Source organism: Chiloscyllium punctatum, chromosome 11 (assembly GCF_047496795.1).
Source record: "Chiloscyllium punctatum isolate Juve2018m chromosome 11, sChiPun1.3, whole genome shotgun sequence".
In the NCBI taxonomy this organism is placed as follows: domain Eukaryota; kingdom Metazoa; phylum Chordata; class Chondrichthyes; order Orectolobiformes; family Hemiscylliidae; genus Chiloscyllium; species Chiloscyllium punctatum.
The window spans coordinates 91102584-91125751 of NC_092749.1; the positions used below are offsets into that span (position 1 = coordinate 91102584).

Consider the following 23168-nt stretch of genomic DNA (forward strand, 5'->3'; position numbering starts at 1 on the left):
TCTCATTATTTAATAAACTTCTATCAGGTCATCTCTCAACCTCCTACGCTCCAGTGAAAAATGTCCCAGCTTTTCTTTATAATTCAAACCTTCCATACCTGGCAACGTCCTGGTAAATCTCTTCTGAACCCTCTCCAGATTTATAATATTCTTCCCATAACTGGGCAACCAGACACAGTATTCCAGAAGAGGCCTCACCTATGTGCTCAACAGAACATCCTAACTCCTATACTCAATAAAGTCCCTGAGCCATAGGCACTTCTACAGGGGAAAAAGGCTTCATCCTGTTTTGAGTGGTTAGTCTCTGGCTCGAATTTGCTAAAAGGCAGAAACACTCTCCATCGTTATAAAAACGGGAACTGCACCTGAGTCTAGAAGCCCATCTCCAGAACCATTTTTGCATGGATATGGTCTAAGCACACATTTGGAAGAGGCCAGGTATCTATTGGGATTAAAAATATACATGAATAGCACAAAATGTGCATTATTGATTGGAACTATTAATAGGAGCTGCCCACACATTTAAAACCCCTGCTCTACACCCGTATCCATTGGGTGTCCCGCCTCTTCAAAGGATTCCAGGAGCTGTAGATCGTCTTCTATAGGTCTAAAGCGCACAACTAGCAAAAATCAGATCAGTGGAGGAAGCTGCACTTTAACAAATGCAACTGCCTTAATCAATATGCAACTTATAACCCACTCCATTACCCCGGCATGCAAAAGATGGTTCTGGAGATGGGCTTACAGACTCGGGCATAGCTCCCACTTTTGTAACAATGGAGATTGTTTCTGCGTTTTAGTTGGTGCGAGTCAGAGACTAACCACTAGAAACGGGATGAGGCTTTTCTCCCTGTAGACTCGGGGACATGGTAGATGAATAACAGTTCTGAGGAAGGATGGAAACATTAACTCTGCTTTCTGTCTCCACAGATGCTGCCAGACCTGCTGTGTTTTTCCAGTAATTTCTGTTTTTGTTTAAGAATAAGGAGTCTGACTTTCCAAACAGAGATGTGGAGATCTTTTTTTCTTGGTGAGCCATTAGTCTGTGGAATTCTCTTACCCAGGAAACAGTGGAGGTCATTAAATATACCAGTTATGCAGATCTTTCATAGACATTAAAATCATGGTTTATGAGGTGCAGCCAGCAAAGTGAAGTTGAGATCACCACTAGATGAGCCTTGATTTTACTGATTGATTGATTGAGCTGGAATGGCTAAATAGCTTATTGTTGCTTCCAAGTACAATGTCCAATGTTCCTAAAACTGTTTAGATTAGATTAGATTCCCTACAGTGTGGAAACAGGCTCTTTGGCCCAACAAGTCCACACTGACCCTCTGAAGAACAAGCCCCCCCCCCCCCCCCCCCCCGACTAATGCACCTAGCACTATGGGCAATTTAGCATAGTCAATTCACTTGACCTGCACATCTTTGGAATGTGGGAGGAAACCAGAATACCCGGAGGAAACCCATGCAGACACGGGGAGAATGTGCAAACTCTACACAGACAGTCGCCCGAGGCTGGAATCAAACCTGGGACCCTGATGCTGTGAGGCAACAGGGCTAACCACTAAGCCACCGTGTTGCCCTATGTGGGTAATATAACAGTACATTAGATAGAGGTGTGCAAAACAACAAGATGCTACAGTAACAATTGATGTCTGTAAGCTGTCCCACAAGGATATCAAGAACCATTGTGACATGAAGAGCAAAATCACTTCTGAACATAGGCCGCTGTTCTGAAATAAAAATCAATTGAGTATTGTTTTACTGCTTGCCCTAAATGAGAATACAATATCATTTTTTGTAGATCATAGCTGTAGCTGTATGAATTGTAATAGCCAATGGTCAGCCTTTTGTGACTCGCGAGGTGCCATGAATCCTCTTGTACATAAGCCAAGTTTCTGTCCTCGTTTATTTTGCTGCTTCGACCCTCAGGCGTAGTACCATCGCTCTCTGTCCAATGACTTCCTCGAAGCTGAAATGTAAGCAGCAGTGACATGAGAGATTTCAACAGCATTGTAAAACATTCTAAGGTTCCCAAAGCGCTTCACGGGTAGGTAATCAGGAGATAAATCTGACACCAAGCCAAATGATGAGACAGACCTGTCCCAAATAAATGGTTGATGCCTATGTAATGGAGTAATATAAGTTTGGACACCACCTTCTCCACATCTCTAACTCCCTCTCTGCCTTTAAGACTATCTTTAAAACACAACTCATTGACAAGAATGCAGTACTCTCTGCTAATGTCATCTCCTTCTTCATCTGATTATGTTGCCAGGAAGTGTCATGAAATGCTTGTGTGTCAAGGTGCTATACCATTCACTGTGGGGATGAAGAAAATTGGAATGTCTCTTTAGAAAACTGGAGACATGGATACAATGTTCTTAACCAATACACTCCCCCTCCCCCACCCATGCCTCTCTTTCAGCCTCCAAATCTCCCAAATCTTTATCAAGTAAATGGAAACAACTACTGTGTGCACTCTTACATAGCAGGATATCCACATAAAGGAGTGAAAAGGGTGATAATCGCGGTATCGAAAGTTAAGAAGACACTTAGGAAGAAAGGAGATCAAATCCAACACCAGAGTGATAGAGATCTAAAATGCTTGGCTGTTGAACTAGAGGAGAGGACATTTTATGTAGTGGGTTCTTTTGACTTCGAATCCATTGCTTGAAGGACTAGTGAAAGCAGATGCAATAGGAAATTTCATCGGGGAACTGGATATATGTTTGAAAAGGGAAAGAAAGAAGAACAATAGGTAAAGAGTAGGATTGTGAGGGATTCATTGGATGACTTTTCTCACAAGATCTGTCCCTACAGGCATGGTGGGTCTGAAGAGTCTCCTGCTCTGTCAGAATTGATGATTTTTAAGAGGGTTGTGAAGGAAGGGTTTGGGATGGTTTCCAGAGTTGTTTAGGAGGAGACTTTAAAGATCTGGAGTTTTATTGGGTTAAAGTGATTGCAGTGGGGGCAACGTGAGTTGAGTAAGCAGTTTGTTGCATGCTATCGTCTGACCATTTTTCTGTACCATGATACACTCAGTACATTACCAAGTGAGTTCTATCTGGGACTTTGGGAAAACAATAAGTAACCAAGCAAACACACTGCACTGAGAACTGTGCATTGACCGTGCGTGCTCTCTATCATCCTGCAGCCTGTAAACAGCAAACTTCCTGTCAATATCCATTTGAACCCCTTTTGTTGTTTTTTTTTGCAACACTGATGCATATATGTGTGGGTGGTCTGGGCATTATTCCCAAATTAGGTCATATTTTTCATTCATGCAACCATCAATTTAATTAATAGCTCTCTTTTAAAACCGTCTGGCTACGTATCTCGAATCCAAAGATAGATGACCTCCCTCGAAAGGCATATGATCTTAATTAAGTTACAAGCACTATCTTTCGCATGAGTAAACAAATAATGGTCAAAAGTAAGAGGAAGTAGTATATTGAGGAGAACAGTACCAAATTTTACAAACTCCCTTCATTACTGAAGTCCCTCATTTTCGGTAGTATTCTGGTAATCCTGTGTGACATGTGGCTCTTTGGTATGGGTGATGGTGGGGAGGGATGGGTGATGGCGCTAGATAGGACACCCAAAGTGTTTTTTGGAGGCCTGGTTGATCTCAGCAGCAGGATCACATGTATTTTATATTTTCTGGAATCCAACTTGATGCCTGTTTTAGCAATCTACCTGGTTAAAGGGATGGTGCAAGCATTTGGGTGCAGGAGATCACAAAATGGAGTCATGGGAACAGCCCACAGCACTCAGTGGCAGGAAGAATTGCAGGGTCGATGTGAATTGCAGTGAGTCCCGTGAGTGTCAGGTGGGTTTGGCTGGTAGAGGCTGAGGTAGAGAGGCTCAAAGGATCCTTGCAAGACATTAGGACTGCTTTCCTGCTCCTTCTGACTCACAAGGAGTTCAAATCGAATTAGTATGTTTGCAGATGATACCTAAATTGGAAGTATAGTGGACAACGAAGAAGTTTACCTCAGATTACAATGGGATCTTGATCAGATAGGCCAATGGGCTGAGAAGTGGCAGATGGAGTTTAATTGTGAGGTGCTGCAGTTTGGAAAAGCAAATCTGAGGAGGACTTATACACTTAATGGTAAGGTCTTAGGGAGTGTTGATGAACAAAGAGACCTTGGAGTGTAGCTTCATAGCTCCTTGAACGTGGAGTCGCAGGTAGATAGAATAGTGAAGATGGCGTTTGATATTCTTTTCTTTATTGGGTATTGAGTACAGGAGTTGGGAGGTCATGTTGCGGCTGTATAGGTTTTTGGTTAGGCCACTGTTGGAATATTGCGCGCAATTCTGGTCTCTTTCCTATCGGAAAGATGTTGTGAAACTGAAAGGGTTCAAAAAATATTTACAAGGATGTTGCCAGGGTTGGAGGATTTGAGCTATAGGGAGAGGCTGAACAAGCTGGGGCTGTTTTCCCTGGAGCGTCGGAGGCTGCGGTATGACCTTAGAAGTTTATAAAATCATGAGGGGCATGATAAGTAGACAAAGTCTTTTCCCTGGGATGGGGAAGTCTAGAACTAGAGGGCATAGGTTTAGGGTGAGAGGGGAAAGGTATAAAAGAGACGTAAGGGGCAACGTTTTCACGCAGAGGGTGGTACGTGTATGGAATGAGCTGCCAGAGGAAGTGGTGGAGGCTAGTACAATTGCAACATTTAAAAGGCATCTGGATGGGTATATGAATAGGAAGGGTTTGGAGGGATATGGGCCAAGTGCAGGCAGGTGGGACTAGATTGGGTTGGGATATCTAGTTGGCATGGACTAGTTGGACTGAAGGGTCTGTTTCCATGCAGTACATCTCTATGACTCTATGACTTGGTTTGACCTCTTCTAAACAGTTAGATCCTCAATAGATGGTGACAGTAGGGCCTTACTTTGTTTGATATTGATATTGTGTTCACTGCTAATGATCTCTGATTTTTGCAAGCAAATGCATCTACCCTTCCTTTTTAGCAATGGGCTGAATTACCAATTGACTCAATATTAAAGTATTACACAGACTTGGATGCAGTGGGATTTTCATTTTGAAGTGATCTTTTATACATATCATCTTCTGCAAGTGTCTTGTTTGACTTTGTTGTTGTAAATATTATCTTCTATTCATCTGTCACTTTTTTACCTGGCCATTTCTTGTCAATACAAGCCCAGGGAGGGGAGGTCACCATTCAGGTCATGCTCACAGTCTCCCTTGATATATGAGGATTGTGAGTGGGATTGGAAATATCATGTTAGGCTCTAGCTATGAACCACCAACAGTTAGTGGTTAGGGTAGTTAGCTGCCATCAATCCTCTTTTCATTGTTCATCCTACGAGTCTGTCCCATTATCAGTGGTAAACAATGGACCACTAGAGAGTCTTAACGAGTAGAAAGACTTGTCTCACATAACTAGGTAATGTTTATTGAATGATCATAAGACCGTAAGATAGAGCAGCAGAATTGGACCATTGAGTCTGCTCCATCATTTGGTCATCAGGGGGAGGATGGAAGACCACAGCCAGCCTGGCAGCATCAGAAGGTGGAGGTTGACATTTTGAGTGTAACCCTTCTTCAGGACTGGGGGGAGCTGCAGTCATCGACCAACCAGGTCAGACCCTCTACCTGTCTTCACCTATCCCCACTTCACCACCCTGGCCCTGCCACCTCCTTTATCTGTAGCTCCCCATACACCCAACCCCAGTTCTGAAGAAGGGTTACGCCTGAAATGTAACCACATCCTGATGCTACCTGGCTTGCTGTGTTCTCCCAGTCTCCTGCCTGTTTACCTTGGATTCCAGCATCTGCAGTTTTTTTGTCTCCCACCATTTTACATGGCTGATATGTTTCTCCACCCCATTGTCCTGTCCACTCCCACTCAATCAAGAATCTATCTATCTCTGTCTTAAATGCACTTAATGACCTGGCTGCCACAGAAGGTTCTGGAGGCTATGAGTTCCACAGATTTACCTCCCTGTGGCTGAAGAAATTCCTCCTTATTTCAGGTGTAAAGGGTTGCTTTTTCATTCTGAGGCTGTATATCCTCGGGGCCTAATCTCTCCTATTAGTGGAAACATCTTCTCCACATCCACTCTGTTCAAGCTTCTCAGGATTCTGTAAGTTTCAAATTCCACCTCATCCTTCTATGCTCCATTAATTACAGACCCACAGTCCTCAAAGACTTATCATATAACAAACCCTTCATCCCCAGGATCATTCCTGTAAATCTCCCCTAGACTCCCTCCAATGCCAGAACATCCTTCCTTAGATATGAGGCCCAAAACTGCTCACAATGTTCCAAATGCAGGCTGACTAGAGCCATATGCAGTCTTAGCTGTACATCTCTGTTCTTGTATTCTAGCCCTCTTGAAATGAATGTTGACATTACATTGCCCTCTTAACTGCCAACTGAACTTGCAAGTTAACCTTCAGAGAACCCTGAACCATTTGTGCTTCAGATTTCTAAAGTCTTTCCCCATTCAGAAAATATTGAATTATTCCTGCCAAGTGCACGACCTCTCTTTTCCACATTGTATTCCATCTGGCACTTTTTGTCCACTCTCCTAAACTATCCAAGTCCTTCTGCAGCATCCTCACTTCCTCAACATTACCTGTTCCTCCATCCGTCTTTGTGTCATCTGTAAATTTAGCAACAATACCCTCATTTCCTTCATCAAGGTTGTTAATGTATAATATGAATAGTTGTGATCCCAACACTGAGCCCCACGGAACTCTGCTAGTCACTGGCTGCCATCCTGAAAAATCACTTTATCCTTTGCCTCTACCAGACAGCCAATCCTCTATTCATGCTAGTACTTTGTCCCTAACACTATGGGCTCTTATCTAACTTAGCAATGTCCTGTGTGGCAAAGGCCTTCTGGAAATCCAAATAGAACACATCCACTGGCTCTCCTTTGTCAGTCTTGCTCATTACCTCCTCAATGAATTCCAGCAGATTTGTCAGGCATGTCTTTCTCTTGAGGAAGCTGTGCTGACTTAGCATTGTTTTACATACACTTCCTTAATAGTGGACTCTAAAATCTTACCAATCATCAAAGTCAGGCTGAATGGTCTATAGTTACCTGTCTTCTGCCTTCCTCCCTTCTTAAACTGGAGGTTACATTAGCTATTTTCCAGTCCTCTGTGGCCATCCCTAATTCCAGTGATTCCCAAAAGATCACTATCAATGCCTCCTCAGCTATATCTTTCACATCTCTGGGGTGTAGTCCATCTGGTCCAGGTCGTTTATCCACCTTCAGATCTTTCAGTTTCCCCAGCATCTTCTCTTTTTTTGATGGCCACTGCACTGACCTCTGACCTCTGTGTCTCTTGAAGTTCTGGTGTGCCACTGGGGTCTTCCACTGTGAAACCTGATGCAATGAACCTGTTCAGTTCCTCTGCCAATTGTTTGTTCCCCATTACTACTTCTCAGCTCACTCTCCAATGGCCCAATGTCCACTTTTGCCTCTCTCTTACCTTTTTTATATATCTGAAAATAACTCTTGCAATCTTCTTTTAGTTAGCTTACTCTCATATTTCATCTTTCCCTGCTTATAGCTTTTTAGGTACCCTCTGCTGTTTTTAAAGGCTTCCCAATCCTCTGGCTTCTCACTAACCTTCACCACATTGTATGCTTTTCCTTTTGCTTTTATGCTTTCCCTGACTTCTCTTGTCAGCCATGATTGCCTCATCCTCCCCTTAGTATCTTTCTTCTTCCTTGCGTTGCCTTTCTGTTGTGCATCCCAAATTACCCCCAGAAACTCCTGCCATGGCTGTTCAACCATCTTCACTACTAGGCTCCCCTTCCAATCAACTCTGGCCAACTCCTCCTTCATGTTTTTATAGTTACCTTTACATTGTAATACAGTCACAACTGATTCCAGCTTCTCCCTGTCAACCTGCAGGGTGAATTCTATCATGTTGTGGTCACTGCTTCCTAGGGCTTGCTTCACTTTAAGCTCTCTAATCAAGTCTGCCTCATTGTACAAACTGATCGCATTAAGTAAAATTAATATTCATTAGTTATGCATAATTTCAACTATCCAGAGTCAGGAATGTCACACCTGACTGTACTGGGATCTCAGACAAGACTAAGTCCTTCTCCACCCAAAGACTGTGTGACATCATCAGGTTGGGTGGAGTTAATGCAACTTCAACATTAACTCTTTTGGAACCATTAGCTTATAGAAGAGGAGAAACCCCTGTGCAAAACTGATTGAATTTTATACATTAGATATGTGTGGATCCGGCTTTTCAGTGTGATATTCAGATTCCATTTGGAAATGTCCCCTGTGCATTACACACAATCATCTTAATAATCATTTGATTTTAATTTGCACAACTTACCTGTGAAGTGAATGGATTATCTTTGCTCTGACTCGGTACGAGTCCATCTCTCGAGCTTCGGCCATGTACCTCAGGCTAACACTCCAATATGCCACTGATGGAGAACCACACTGCTGGGGTTCTGCTCCTTGAATGAGGTCCAGTCTGTCCTCAACTTGAAGGAAAGGTTCTCATGGCATGTGCGAAGAGAAGCAGAGGAGTTCTCCTGAGTAATCTGACCAACAATTAACCTTCGACCATGCCATTTAAAAAAAGGCTGCCTTTATATTGCATTTTTCATGGTCACTGAACATCTCAAAGTGCTTTGCAGACAATGGGGTGCATTTTGAAGTGTAGAACTTGTTGTAATGTAGAAACCTCAGCTACCATGCATACAGTAAACTCCCACTAACGGTAATCTAATAACCCGATAATCTCTTTTGCTGATGTTGGTTGAGGGATAAATATTGGCAAGAACACTACGAGTTTCCATGCTGCTCTACTTCATGCCATGGGATCTTTTGTGTCAGCCAAGCTCGCAGGTAGTGTCTTGGTTTGACATCTAATCCCAAATTTGACATTCCCAGCACTGCAGCACTCCCTCAGTAGTGCAGTAGCATATCAGCCTTGATCATCTTTGTGCTCAAGTCCTGTAGTAGAACCAGGAACCTTGAGACTCAGTTAATACGTTTACCAACAGATTAGCATCTAATACTGACATGTTCCATCCATTCTGCTTAGTGTTTCTTCAGTAAAATTTGGGTTTGAAATGTGTCTCGATTGACCTGGAATACTAGTAAAAAATGGCTATATTTTTCCAAATAGCTGACAGTTCAAGAGTAGCCTTGAGATTTAGGACATCTTATCACTACTGCCCTCATCACAACATTCCCTAGTTTCATCCTCCTTCCCTTTCCCTGTTACCTTTCCCCTCCACCCACTGCCTCACTTCCCTCTCACCTTCACGGTCATTTGTTCCCTTGCCTCTCTGTGAGCTTTGTGCTCAAATCCTGCTGCTAACTGGAGTGCTTCCCTGCTTCATAAAGTGGTGGGAATTCTTCATCAAAGTTCCTGTCCTTGTCTGGCATTAGCTACGAATACAGGTTGGACAAGAGGTGACTTAGGTAGGGGCAGTACTGAGGAAAGTTGCCTGGGGCCAGAACTGATAGGTGACTTGAGTAGAAGCTGTGCTGAAGGGCAAAAGTTTCCGATTCTCCCCGATTTGTCAGTATTTACTAACATTTGGCGTTCACCTATTGTTGTCACAAACCAGTTGTTTTGTGTGAAAGGCGGTTGACGCAAAATAATAATAAGGAATACCTAACATTCTTTATCTTGTATTGGTATGAGAAGATGATGCATGACACATGGGCATGGTATACCACAAGAACAGATCTTCTGACAGGACTAGCTACCAGCACAAACAGAGGCTGTGCAAGTATCCAAGAAGCTTAAAACAGTTGGCACATTTCTCCTGGATGGGGGGGTGTGTGCAGTGTGGGGAATCCCTCTCTTACATTTTGTTTAAACTTTTAAGCACCATTTAAAGCTGTCAGTTGACAGCCTTTTAATTTAGATTTCCCAGGTAGCAACCAGGCCATCAGTTCCCAATTAAAAATTCTGAATTTAATCATTCTCCCACTTTTCATCTGTTTGTGTGACAAGGAAAATGTAAACAAACATTGGGAATATGTTCTGATACCCCAGCTTAATTTATTCTATGAAATTCCCTTCACCTGAATTGATCTACTCAGCTGAGTTTTAATCTGCTCTCCAGAGTGTAATAACCGTTCACAAAGAGCTTCCTTCATCCATTGTGTGAGACAGACCGATCTGCATTTTCATTCGGTTTTGGACTTGTTGCCTTATACGTAACAATAAGTGTCATATCCTGTGAGCATTGGCACGTCAATCGATTCAACATCAGCCGCGAGTTATGACTCCTCTGGTGTCATTGCTGTCTTGGGCTAATAGGAGATCGGGCTTGCAAGGCAGAACATCTGTCTGACAGCCAGGCAGCACAGGGGTACCAAGGAAACAGCCACTTAATCAGAGACAGGGAGAGCAGAGCAGATCATCTGGGGATATAAGAATAAAAAAAATCCTAATTATTCTCATCCTGTTTATACAAGTCATTTCAGAAGTGTGCAATTTGGGAATTCTGCTTATCATAGATTTACAGCATGGAGGGAGGCTGTCTGACTCATTGTGCCTGTGCTGGCTCTTCAGAACAGCTATTCACATAGTCCCACCATCAGCTGTTTCCTGAGAGCTCTGCTGTATTTTTCCCTTTTCAAGTATCCATCCATCCATTTCCCTTAGGGAGGTGTAAGCAGAATCAATCCTTCCAATATGACAGAGATTGAGTAAAAAGGAAAGGATCTCAGAATGTCCCATCAGTGAATAAGCACTTTTGAAGTGTAATGGCTGTTGTCATATTGGAGATATGGCTACTTGTGTACAGCAAGATCTTACAAGTGATTAGTTAACTTGTTACCAATTAAGCCACAGTTAACATTATAAAATATTCTATGCCTTAAATTGTAAGTACTCAGGTTCTGGACGTGTACACGGCACGTTTCAGAGCTCCAGTGTTTGTTACACCTTTGTGTGGGAAACATACCATTTGGTCTCAATGCCATGCCACAGCATGATGGATGCTCATCAGGTGTTTGTATAAAATCATGGTACAAACTTTTTGATTACACTCCTCTGAAGCACTTTGGGATGTTTGCCCAGTTAAAGATGCTATATAAATGCAAGCTATTGCTGTGTCTGTGGGTAGTTCTTTGCAGTGCCAAGTTCTTTTCCACACGCTGCCAATGGTTTTGCAGAGATTGTATGTTGTGTGGCGCAGGCCCCGCTCCTGATTGCTGGTTTTTGCCTCATATTTAAATCAGCTTGGCATTGAAATATTGCCAGCACTGGGTGAAATGTAGGACAGAGCTTTCATTCCTGAGACTGAATCCTACTGTGGTGGTGAAGTGTGGGTTGGGAACCCAGCGATACAAGCATTGGAGGCACTCAGCCCTGTTTAGTAAATGGCAGCAGACTGGCTCCCCAAGTCTGGACGGCTAATTGAAGGCTGTCCAGTACCGAAAGAACAGCAGCCTCCCAGGCAGCAGTGGGAACTGTGAAAGAATTCAGAGAGGCATGAAGGTGTCTCCAGTTCTGGTTGCTAGGTGTGTATGGTTAAGGAAATATGGTTAGGGCTATGGGGAGGGAAAGGGTTATTGAAATCTCTCAAAGTAATACACATTGTAGCACATGCGACTGTTTGTTAGTGTGTGACACCTTCTCTTTTGAATGGAGGCTCTGGCTCCTATGTCTACTAAGCCTACCACTAGGAGCCAGGTACCATCACGACTGGTACCCCATCTGTGATGGCATTGGGAGAGTGCCCTTGATTCTTCCCCACAGCTGGACACTGTCACGTGTCATAGAAGTGGAACCATATCATACAGTCAGCAATGGACTTTCCTTTTGATTTTATCATTAATTGATTTGAAACATTTTGTGAAGGAGTGAAAGATTATGTATAAACACAAGTTTGGGACCAATGTCGATGACAGTGAATGGCTATGTTCCAGTGGAGTTGAAGCTGATGTCTTCAGTGGATGCCCACACAGTGCTTGTCTCCGTCAGAGTCTCTGAACCAATAATTTAGTTCATTCTCCCCAACACCGATCAACACAGGATCTGGGAGCTCCCTGATACTGTCCAGCTGTCTGCTTACAGCATGAACTCAGCGATCCATGGGGAAACCCATCACAGCCTGATCAAGCTACGAGAGCAGTATATATTCTTGCTTTAGCTGTGTCTGATTGTACGGAGGTGGAGTTGTAAAATGCATCATTTTGCAGCTCATTTGCAAGTAAGGCAGTGGAACATCTGTTGCTTACGATGTTAATGCTGAGACGTGTCAGTAATCAATTGATGAGAGGTCAACTCATTAACAGTGGCTTGTTTTCCCACTTTCTCAGTCAATGTTCCTGCTGACTCCTTGGATGGCCCTCTCTACATTCCTTACAAAACCCTGCTTTCCACAGTGAGCAGCATGGATTTCAGCGAGGGAGAGGCCCAGCAGCTCATCGAGATCCTGATGGACAAGGCGGGCATTGTGCAGGACACCTGGCACACAGTAAGCTACCTGTTCGGTTTGTGCCAGGCATTGCATTCATTTGCTTTCTCACTGTTTTGGCAAGGAATCAGTAAAAATAAAATTGCCTTTCACAACCATGGAACATCTCAAAGTGCTTCACAGTGCTTGTGATTCATTTAGTGTTAAAGTGTAAGCCACTCCCTAGACCAACTGCTCAAAGTCGTGTCAATGACATGGAAGTGCCATGCTTATTGGCCCTGTTCCTGGCCTTAGCAGGAGAAATATTCAAACTCGATTTTTTTCTCTCCAATAAGGGGAATTGTTGGGCTTTCCAAACCTCTGCCAGCCATTTCCAAGCAACCCCTAATGCACCAGTCTGGATCTGAGGCTGGTGCTAAATTCTTTCATTTAATTAGCCTGTTTTATTTAATAGATTCAGGGTAGAGGAATTTGGATGGAATTTGGTGTCAAACCCATTCCTAATATTGTGCAGAGTCGAAAAGTGTGGCACTGGAAAAGCACAGCAGGTCAGGCAGCATCTGAGGAGCAGGAGAGTCGGCATTTTGAATATAAGCTCTTCATCAGGACTGGGCGGGGGGGGATGAAGCTGGGGAGAAGGTAGGTGGGAAGGCGATAGGTGGATGCAGGTGGGAGGTAATAGTGATAGGTTAGTGGGAAGGGTGGAATGGATACGTGGGAAGGAAGATGGACAGGCAAGAGGGCGGTGCGGATTTGGAGAGTTGGATCTGGGATGAGGTAAGGGGAGGGAAGATTTGTGAAACTAGTGAAGTCGATGTTGATGCAGTGTGATTGGAGGCTTCCAAGGTGGAAGATGAGGCGTTCTTCCTCCAGTTAGTGGGTGGCTTGATTTGGCAGTGGAGGAAGCTCAGGACTTGCATATCCTTGGAGTATGAGGGGGAATTGAAGAGGTTGGCCACAGGGTAGTGGGGTTGTTTGGTGTGTGTGTCCCAGAGATGTTACCGGAACTGCTCCATGAGTTGGCATCCTGTCTCCCCAATGTAGAGGAGACCACATGAAGAGAAACGAATACAGTAGATGAAATGGGTGGATGTGCAGGAAAATCTCCAGGTTTGAAATGATCCTTTAGGGCTTTGGATGGAGGTGAGGGGGGTAGGTGTGAATGCAAGTTTTACATGGTTCAGGGAACATTTCTTGGACGCATGCACCAAGCAACCCCACTGCCCTGTGGCCAACCACTTCAACTGTCCCTCTCACTCCCCCAAGGACATGCAAGTCCTGGGCTTCCTCCACCGCCAAATCAAAACCACCCACCAACTGGAGGAAGAATGCCTCATCTTCTGCCTCAGGACCCTCCAACCACATGGCATCAATATCGACTTTACCAGTTTCCATAACTCCCCTCCTTCCCATCATCCCAAATCCAACTATCCAACTTGGCACGCCCTCTTGACCTGTCCATCTTCCTTCCCACCATCTGCTCTATCCTTCCCACTGACCTATCACATTCACTCCCACCCACATCCACCTATCACCTTCACATTTACCTTATCCCCAGCCCCACCTCTACTCCCTTATTTGTCTGTCAGTGCCCTCCCCCCTTCATGTTCCTGATGAAGGGCTTATGCCTGAAACGTCGACTCTCCTGTATCCTCCGATGTTGCCTGACCTGCTGTGCTTTTCCAGCACCACACCTTTCAGCTCTGACTGTCCAGCATCTGCAGTCCTCACTTTGTCCTAATATTGCACAGCTGGGTTACAGTTCTACGTCACACCTCGTTACTTATGGGGGAGGTCGATGGTTCCTTTGGTTCCCCATTTTCCTGCTGTATCTGATTGATGGGTTTGGGAAGAGTGGGATTTGGTTGCCGCTTGTATTAATATTTCTCAATCCCTATGGGTGCAAATTGCAGTGTTTTGAAAATTGGTTGCCCTGGCAACATTAGACAGCCTCAAATTATGGTGCATATCAAGCTGCATTCACACTCTGTATAACCCAGCACTGAGGGGTTTCCTTTGCGTTTTGCACCAGCTATTCCTTGAAATGTAGAAGTCACAGTAAAACTTCTAACTTGTTTGATTTTCCTGAAACGGATAGGAAATTGACATTGTGAATATTATAGTTCGTACTAAGGAGCACTGCATCATTGGAGGTATTGTCTCTCAGATGAGAAATTAAACTGAGGCCCCATTTGCCCTTTCTGGTGGATGAAAACGTTCCAAGGCAAGTTATAGGAAGGATATTATCAAGCTGGAGGGGGTCCAGAAGCGATTTGCCAGGATGTTGCTGGATATGCAAGGTTTGATTTATAAAGGTAGGCTGGGATCTTTTTTTCACTGGAGCGTAGGAGGTTGAGAGGTGACCTGATAGAAGTTTATCAAATAATGAGAGGTATAGATAGAGTTAGTGGTAGCTGCCTTTTCCCTGAGATGGGGAATTTTCAAGACTAGGGGCCACATTTTTAAGGTGAGAGGAGAGAGATTTTAAAAAAGACATGAGGCGAATTGTTTACACAGAGGGCTTTTTGTGCGTGGGATGGATTTCCTGAAGAAGTAGTGGGTGCAGGTACAATTATAACATTTAAAAGACATTTGGATAAACTTATGAATAGGGAAGGTTTGGAGGGATATGGGCCAGGAGCAGGCTGGTGGGACTAATTTGATTTGGGATTATGTTCAGCTTGGACTGAAGGGTCTGCTTCCTTCTCTATGGCTCTGTGACTCCATGAGAAGTTCTTCCAGTTATCATGTTCAATCTTCATCCCTGAATCAACAATCATGAAGCAGATTGTCCGTCTACTATTACATTCCTATTTGTGAGACTTTGCTGTGTGCAAATTGGTTGTCACATGTCCTACACTATAACAGTGACTACTCATCAATTAATTAATTCCAAAAAAAAATCTGTTTGGCACTTAGGGACATCTTGGAATTATGAAGCTGCAGTATACTTACAAGTTTCTTTTTGCCATTGAGCCGAATTTGTTTTATTACCCCTTCTCATGTTGGTTGGGATAAGAAGGGCAATATTTAAGAATTTAATGCACACTGTGTTTGTATTATTTATCTATCTTCTTCATTCTGATTACTTTTTGTGATTTATAGGCTACTCAAAAAGGAGACCCAGTAACAGCTCTGAAACGCCAACTGGATGAGAAAGAGAAACAGCTTGTAGCAGAGCAAGAGGATTCCAGTGCAGCCAAAAGCAAGCTCCGGGAAGTCAACAAGGTACAGTTTGTCACATAGTGTGGATTCAGGAAGAATTCAGCAGCATTTGTGGAGGTAGTTAACATCTTGAGTCCAGTGTCACTCTTCAGAATTAAGGGCAAATCGCAGGTTTGGTGCTGATGATAAAAGAGGGAAGAGACAGTTGGAGCAAAAGGTAGGCTCAGGGAAAGGTGGGAGATTAGAATCAAAGGTGCAATGGAGCAAAAGGCAAGTGGAATAGTGATGATTGTACAGTATACACAAAGCATTGGTCCAAAGCAGGTGTTAATAGCAGAATAAAGGTAACTCTGACTGAAAGCAAAAGCATGAAAGCAAGATACAGGCATTATGGGGAGGGGATGATATCAAAGTAGAGATCAGAGTTTGTGGTCTTAAATTGCTGAACTAAGTGTTAAGCCCAAAGGCTTGTAAGGTGCCTAATCAGAAAATGAGGTCCTGATCCTCCAGATTGTGTTGGGTTTTCCTGGATTACTGCAGCAAGACTAGCACAGCAATGTGAGCAATGAGAGCAAGAAGGTGTATTGAAATGGCAAGCAATAGCAAGGTTGAGTGATGCTTCTGGACTGGGGGTGTTTCACAAAGCAGTCATTTGGTCGGCATCTGGTCTCCCCAAAGTAGAGATTGCATAGGATGATGCCCTTGGAGGAGATTTGGTATTGGAAGTGATAGAGGAGTGGACCAAGGTGTTGAGGAGGGAATGGTACATTCAGAATACTGATAATGGAGCTCGGGGTACAGATGTATTTGGTGGTGACATCATATTGGAGGTTACAGAAATGGCAGAAGATAATCTATTGACTAGAGAGGCTGAGAAGTGAGGAGAAAGGGAATCCGGTCATCCTGGCAGGGAGGTGAAAGGGTGAGTGTAGAAGTGCAAGCAGTGGGTTTTGTCAGATGTGGTTTCGATGGGGGTACACTTGAAGAAAAAGGAAGAATCGTTGGGAGTCTGTTTAGAAGGTAACATCATTGGAATAGATACAACAGAGGTGAAGAAACTGGGAGAATGGCATGGGGTCCTTACAGGAAGCCAGGTGTAAGAAAGTGGTCTGCATTAATGTAATAATGCAGTGTAAAAATAATGTAAAACTGTTGTCATTATTCCCATTTGCTGTGGGAATAATGAATGTAGGTAGACATCTTTTCCCCTAAATGGAAGAGGGGAAAAGGAGGGGAAAGAATCTGAAATGAACACCTGTAGGTGAGAGAAGAAAGAGGAAGGTAGAAACTGCCCATTTTACTTACCTTTTAATATATCTGTTTTTAAATCGTTGTAACTTTCAGGAACTTGCAGCTGAAAAAGCCAAAGCTTCAGCCAATGAAACAAAACTAAAGGAGCAGCTGACGATGCGGGAGGAGGAGCTAAATGCGATGCAGACCCGTATGCAGGCCAGTTACCAGGACCATGTGGCTGAGACACAGCAACTACAGGCTAAGGTCACTAGTTATCTATCACTCCCTAACCCAGTTAATGCTCTAACACATCAGAGATGCCAATTCACCATTGTGTGCCTGAATGTCCTATGTTAAGGCAAGATTGCCCCTTTTCAACATTCTCCAGGAAACCATAGAGGAAGCGTCAAGGCAGAGAGTGCAAATAGCCATTGGCATTGGCTACTATTTTGTTTTCTCTCACTGTTGGATCATAGAGTGTTTATGTTGTGGACCAGAGCTGAAAGTGACCAATATCCCTTTTAAATGGTCAATGAAACGTTTTCCCAGACCCATCCTCTTCGACAATCCCTTGGAGCCATGAGTGGTAACATGGTGGAGAAACCACTCTCAAGGGCAGTGAGAGGAGGCACAGAAATGTGGATGTATGTGTGAAATATAAGAGGGAGTGTTCAAATCCAAGACATGGTTTTAGTACAGATCCACATTGAACAGTTCATCTTCTTGTAAATGTGAACTTGTAGGTTAAATGGTTAACGTAAAGCAGAGTTGGGCTTGTATAGGCTAGAGAAAGGAGCTTTATTGCTTGAGCACATTATTTGGTGTAATCTGTTTTAAAATGAAGGTATTGGATTAGCGATTTTTGAGAAGATTTATACCTCAGATTGATGATAAGTATGCAAGTTGGCTCGCTGAGCTTGAAGGTTTGTTTTCAGATGGTTCATCACCACACTAGGTAACATCATCAGGGAGAGTCTCTGGTAAAGTGCTGGTGGTATGTCCTGCCTCTCTATTTATAGGTCTTGGTTTCTTAAGGTGAGTGATGTCATTTCCGGTTCTTTTTCTCAAGGGAAGGTAGGTAGGGTCCAAATTGATGTTTTATTGAATGCCTCATTCTGCTCCCACTAGCTTTTTAACCTATGGAAAGGGGAAGCTGAGCAGCTTTATTTGAGCAGGCCAGTGTCAGGCAAGGTGTTGGCAGGGGTAAGCCTTCTTTGTGGATCTTATGAACTCCCATGGGGCAGCGTTGAACCAAGCTTTAACTGGGATCCTTGGCATATTAGGAATGCCTGTAGTTCCAACAGTGGCCACTGCTCCTGGCTGGCACTGCTGGGACAACACATTTGTTGGTCATCCGATTGGCTAGAAATCTCTTGAAGCAGACTTCCTCCTAAACTCAGCAGTCTCCCCTTCGGGAAATTAATACTGCTCTGGAAGTTGATTTGCTGTGGAGGCAGCTGTCAGGATCGCAAGTGGACTCCCCTGACAATTTAGCCACGGTAAGGCTGAGCGGAGACTGGGGTGCTCCGTAAAATTCAGCACATTGTTTCTTGTTTGGTCTTGCAGGCACCAAGTGGAGATCTAGTAATTATCTGCCCATTCCCCCACAAGACTGAGTTTGTTTAAAAGCTGACAGATGTACTGTCAAATTACTGCAAGTTAACTACTGCTGGCACGTGTTTTACGTGCTCTCGGCATTTTGAACAGGGAAATACTGTACGTTTCAGCATCTTCAGCAGTGATAACTTATGAGGTTTCACTCTTGGCTGGGCAGTGATGTGATTTGTTAAAGGAAAAGGAGGCAGGTGAAGAGCAGGCACATCTTGGGAGAGAAAAGAGGAACATAGCCTATTTTGCCCCTCCAACTTGTTCCACCTTTCCGTTAGTTTTTGATGATGCGTATCATTATTCAATTTACCCACCTTGATTCTGTAACCGATAGTTACTTGTCAGGGCTCTTTGACAAAGTGTCCCAAATCCAAAAGCTGTGCCACCTGGAACAACCCTGACCTTAACCCTAACACTAACCCTAATCCTATCTTAGGCAGCAGATGCATAGAATACCACCCACTGCAGGTTCCCCTCCGAATCTCTCACTATCCTGACTTAGAAGTATATCAGGTCAGGCAGCATCCAAGGAGCAGGAGAATCGACGTTTCGGGCATGAGCCTTTCCTCATTCCTGAAGAAGGGTTCATGCCCGAAACGTCGATTCTCCTGCTCCTTGGATGCTGCCTGACCTGCTGCACTTTTCCAGCAACACATTTTCAGCTCTGATCTCCAGCATCTGCAGTCCTCACTTTCTCTTAGAAATATATCATAAAAGCAAGATATTGCAGATGCCGGCAGTCTGAAATAAAAACAGAAAACTGAGGAGGTCCAAGTTGTGGAGTATGACCTGCCTTTGTAATATAACCTTTTCTGCACCGGTACTGTTCTGATGAATCTGTACTGCACACCCTCCAAGAGCCTCCTATGATGAGATGTCAAGAAGGAATCACAGTGTTGCAAATAGGGTATTACCAGAACTGCATATAATCTTTACTATAAGGCACTTTACGAGAGGTTCCCCTTAAGCCAGCTCTGGTCATGTTTCCAGAGAGCAGCAATAAAGAGAATGGGCAGGGCCATCTATTCAGACTCTTGGTCTGGGGAAGCATGCGCTAATAGTGGAGATTGGGGAAAAAAATAACAGATGTCTGAGCTATGCCCCACCCCCCCAACCTAATAATATCATTAATTTCTTTCCCCCTTCTTCTTCCATTCTTAACCCTATTTGTTGGTCCTTTATTCTCCCACTCCCCTCCCCCCACACCATGGGTTTTTGCCTCTCTCAGAATCCCTTTCAGTTGGGCCACAGGTAAAGCTAGCATCGCCTCCTTCGTGACTACCACTGTGCTCAGTCGACCATGAGGGACAACTCTTGCGAGGCGAGACAAATCTATGGCTGGGCTTTTTGTTCCAAAGGGTAAGATGCGCCTGCAAGTCAGCTCTTGAATGAACTGGTCGAGAACAATGGTGAGAAAGAGCAACAGCATAGCTCCTTATACTTGGCCATGTAACCATTGGGGTTGTGAAGGCAACATCTTAACAAGAACTTACCCTTATATAATGACTTCAGTATAATAAAACATTCCAAGGTAACTCAAGTCAGCGTTATCTGCGGGGATTGGCGGTGAGGCCTCATCTATTTAAAATCTATATTAATGACTCTGATGAACAGACTGGGTGTACTGTTGCCCGATTTGATGGTGATACCAAGATAGGTAGGAACGCATGTTATGGTCGACAGAAGCAGTCTGTGAAAAGATATAAATTGGTTAAGTGAGTGGACTAAATTTAGTATCTAGTCTGTTTTGTGATTAAAATTTGAAATTGTCTATTTTGGTAGGAAAACTTAAAAAGCGGAATATTTTGTAATTGGAGAGAGGCTACAGAACATTGCATACAACCATAACACATATGGAACATAATAGGTCATTCAGTTAATCAAGTCTGTTGTGCTATTCAATGATATCATAGTTGATCTGATAATCCTCAGCTCGACTTCTCTGCCTTTTTCAGAAAACCCTTGATTCCAGTACTGTTTAAAAATCTGTCTATCCCAGCCTTGAGTGTACTTAACAGCCCGGCTTGTATAGCCCTCAGCAATAAAGAATCCAACAGATTCACTACTCTTTGAGAGAGAAATTCCTCCTCATGTCTGTCTTGAATGTGCAACTCTTTATTCTGGAATTATGCTGTCTGGTCCTGGATTCTCCCATAAGGGTTCCAACTTTCCACATCTACCTGTCAAGTCTTTAAGTATCTTGTATACTTTCATCAGGTTGCCTCTTATGCTCCTAAACCCCAATGACTACACGCCTGACTGGCTCAACCTTTCCTCATGAGATAGTCCCTCCATATCCAGGATCAGTCCAGTGAACGTTCTCTGGACGGCCTTCAACACCAGTATATCCATTCTTAGATAAGGGATCCCAAACTGTTCATGGTGTTCCAGCTGTAGGCTGACTAGTGCCTTGTGTAGTTTGAACAAGACTTCAAACTTTTTACACTCCATTCCTTTTGAAATAAAGAACAGCATTCCATTTGCCTTCCTGATTATTGCACTTGAAAGCTGACATTTTGTGATTGATGCACAAGGGCTCCAAAATCCCTCAATCCTGTAGCTTCCTGCTGCCTTTCTCTATTTAAATAGTAATCAACACCTCTATTCTTCCTGTCAAAATGCACAACCTTATATTCTCCATATTATATTCCGAATGTCAAATTTTAGCCTACTCACTGAAGCGGTCTAATCCCTCAGCAGACTCTTTCAGTCATCCTCACTGCTTGCCTTCCTATCTGTTTTTTTCTGACTGGAGTGCATTTGTTTTCCTCATCCAAGGAAATTTTACGTATTTGGAAAGAATTATGCCCCAGCACTAATACCTGTACACATCACTAGTTGCAGGTTGCCATCCTAAAAACACCCCTCCCCCCTTCGCCCACTCTCTGTCTTCTGTTAGTTAGTCAATCCTCAATCCATACTAATATACTACCCCCAACACCATGGACAGTTTTCTTATTAAGCAGCCTAAAGTGAACCTTATCAAATGCCTTCTGAAATCCAAGTATTTTGCATCCATTGAATTCCCTTTATCTGTCCTGTTTGTTACCTCCTCAAAGAGTTCTGGTAAGATTGTCAGGCATGATTTCCCCTTCATGAAGCCATGCTGACTCTGCCTGACCATATTGTGTATTTCAAAATGCTCTACTATAACGTCCTTTATAATAGGCTCCAACATCTTTTCAGTAATAGATGATAAGCGATCTGGCCTGTTCTGTTTGTCTCCTTCCCTTTTTAAATAAAGGTATTATATTGGTAGTCTAGGACTTTTCCTGAATCTAAGGATGTGTAGAAGATAACCAGCAGTGCTTCCACTATCTCTGTAGCCACTTCTTTTCATGTCCTGGGATGCATCCCATCAGGTCCAGGGGACTTATTGGTCGTTAGCCCCATTTATCAGTTTTTCTCCAGTGATAGTTATTGTGTTTATTTCCTCTGCTCCATGATTATTTCTGCAGTCAGATGAGACGATTGTGGCAATTATACCAGGCTAGTAATCAGAAACCCAGGCTAATAATGCTTCTGCGAATGAATTCTAATCACACTATTACAGCTGGTGAGCTTAATTTATAAATCTGGAATATAAATCTAGTCTCAGTAATAGTGACAGTAAGAACAATCATTGTCTGTTATAAATAGAAAAAACAATCTGGATCATTGATGTCCTTAATATTACCATCTTTACCCAGACTGGTCTGTGTATAATTGTAAACTCTCAGTATTGTGGTTTGACTCTGAACTGCTCTCTGAAATGGCTGAGGAAGGGCAATTAGCGATGGGCACCAAATGCTGTCAATGCAAGCAATGCTCACATCACATGAAAGAACAAGGAAAAATAGTGCAGAGGAATCTTGATATTCTCATCCATGAACCATAAAATGTTAGGTAGGTATGGTGAAAAAGTAGGAAGCAAATACAATACTGTCCTTTATTGCAAAGGGGTTAGTTGTATAAAGATGGACAGGTTTTGCTGCCACTTTACAGGGTGTTGGAGACACTAGAAGTATAGTAGAGACAGCATGTAGTTTTGGTATCCTTATACAACGAGGGATTGCACTGGAGATCGTCCAGGAAAGGTTTACTCGGTTGATTCCTGTAGTGAAAGAGTTGCCTTATGAGGAAGGGTTGAGCAGGTTGGGTCTCCACTCACTAGGCTTTAAATGAATGAGAGGCGATCCTTCTGAAACAAGTAATATTGATAGGGTCTTTACAGGGTAGATGCTGAGAGAACACTTCCCCTCTGAATCAAAAACCTGGAAACAGTTTCAGAATAAATGCTCCTCCCTTTAAGATCAAAATGGGGTGGAGTTTCATCTTTCTGAGGGTAGCTAATGTTTGGAAGTCTCTACCCAAAAATCAATGCAGGTTTGGCCACTAAAAACATTCAAGGCTGGGTTGGACAAATTTCTGATCTATAAGGATCTAGACACATTGTATGGACAGGCAAGCAAGTGGAGTTAAAATTGGGCCAGCCGTAATCTTATTGAATGAAGGAGCAGGCTTGAAGTGTCAAATGTCGCTGTCATGCAACTTCTTTCTTATGTTCTTTTTATCAAAACAAAATTGACACAAAGTCATGAAACAGGATAAAAGGGCAGGCAACTAAATATTTGATCAAGGAGCTATGTTTGAAGAAACACCTTCCAGAGTGAGAGAAATTTTGATATGATTTATTATTGTTACATGTATCGAGGTATAGTAGAAGATTTTGTTTTGCATGCAGTGCCAACAGATCATACCGTACAAAAA

General features: G+C 43.2%; 1 protein-coding gene across 3 annotated transcripts in view; it reads left to right on the top strand.

The window, feature by feature from the left end:
• The window catches only part of LOC140483188 (ribosome-binding protein 1-like), a 133752-nt gene that overhangs the window by 54746 nt on the left and 55838 nt on the right, over window positions 1-23168 (top strand). For all 3 annotated transcript variants that reach the window (XM_072581239.1, XM_072581241.1, XM_072581240.1), the window contains exons 3-5: window positions 12316-12473; window positions 15519-15641; window positions 16923-17075. In XM_072581239.1, coding sequence (XP_072437340.1) covers window positions 12316-12473; window positions 15519-15641; window positions 16923-17075 — 434 coding nt within the window. The remainder of the gene's footprint in view (window positions 1-12315; window positions 12474-15518; window positions 15642-16922; window positions 17076-23168) is intronic.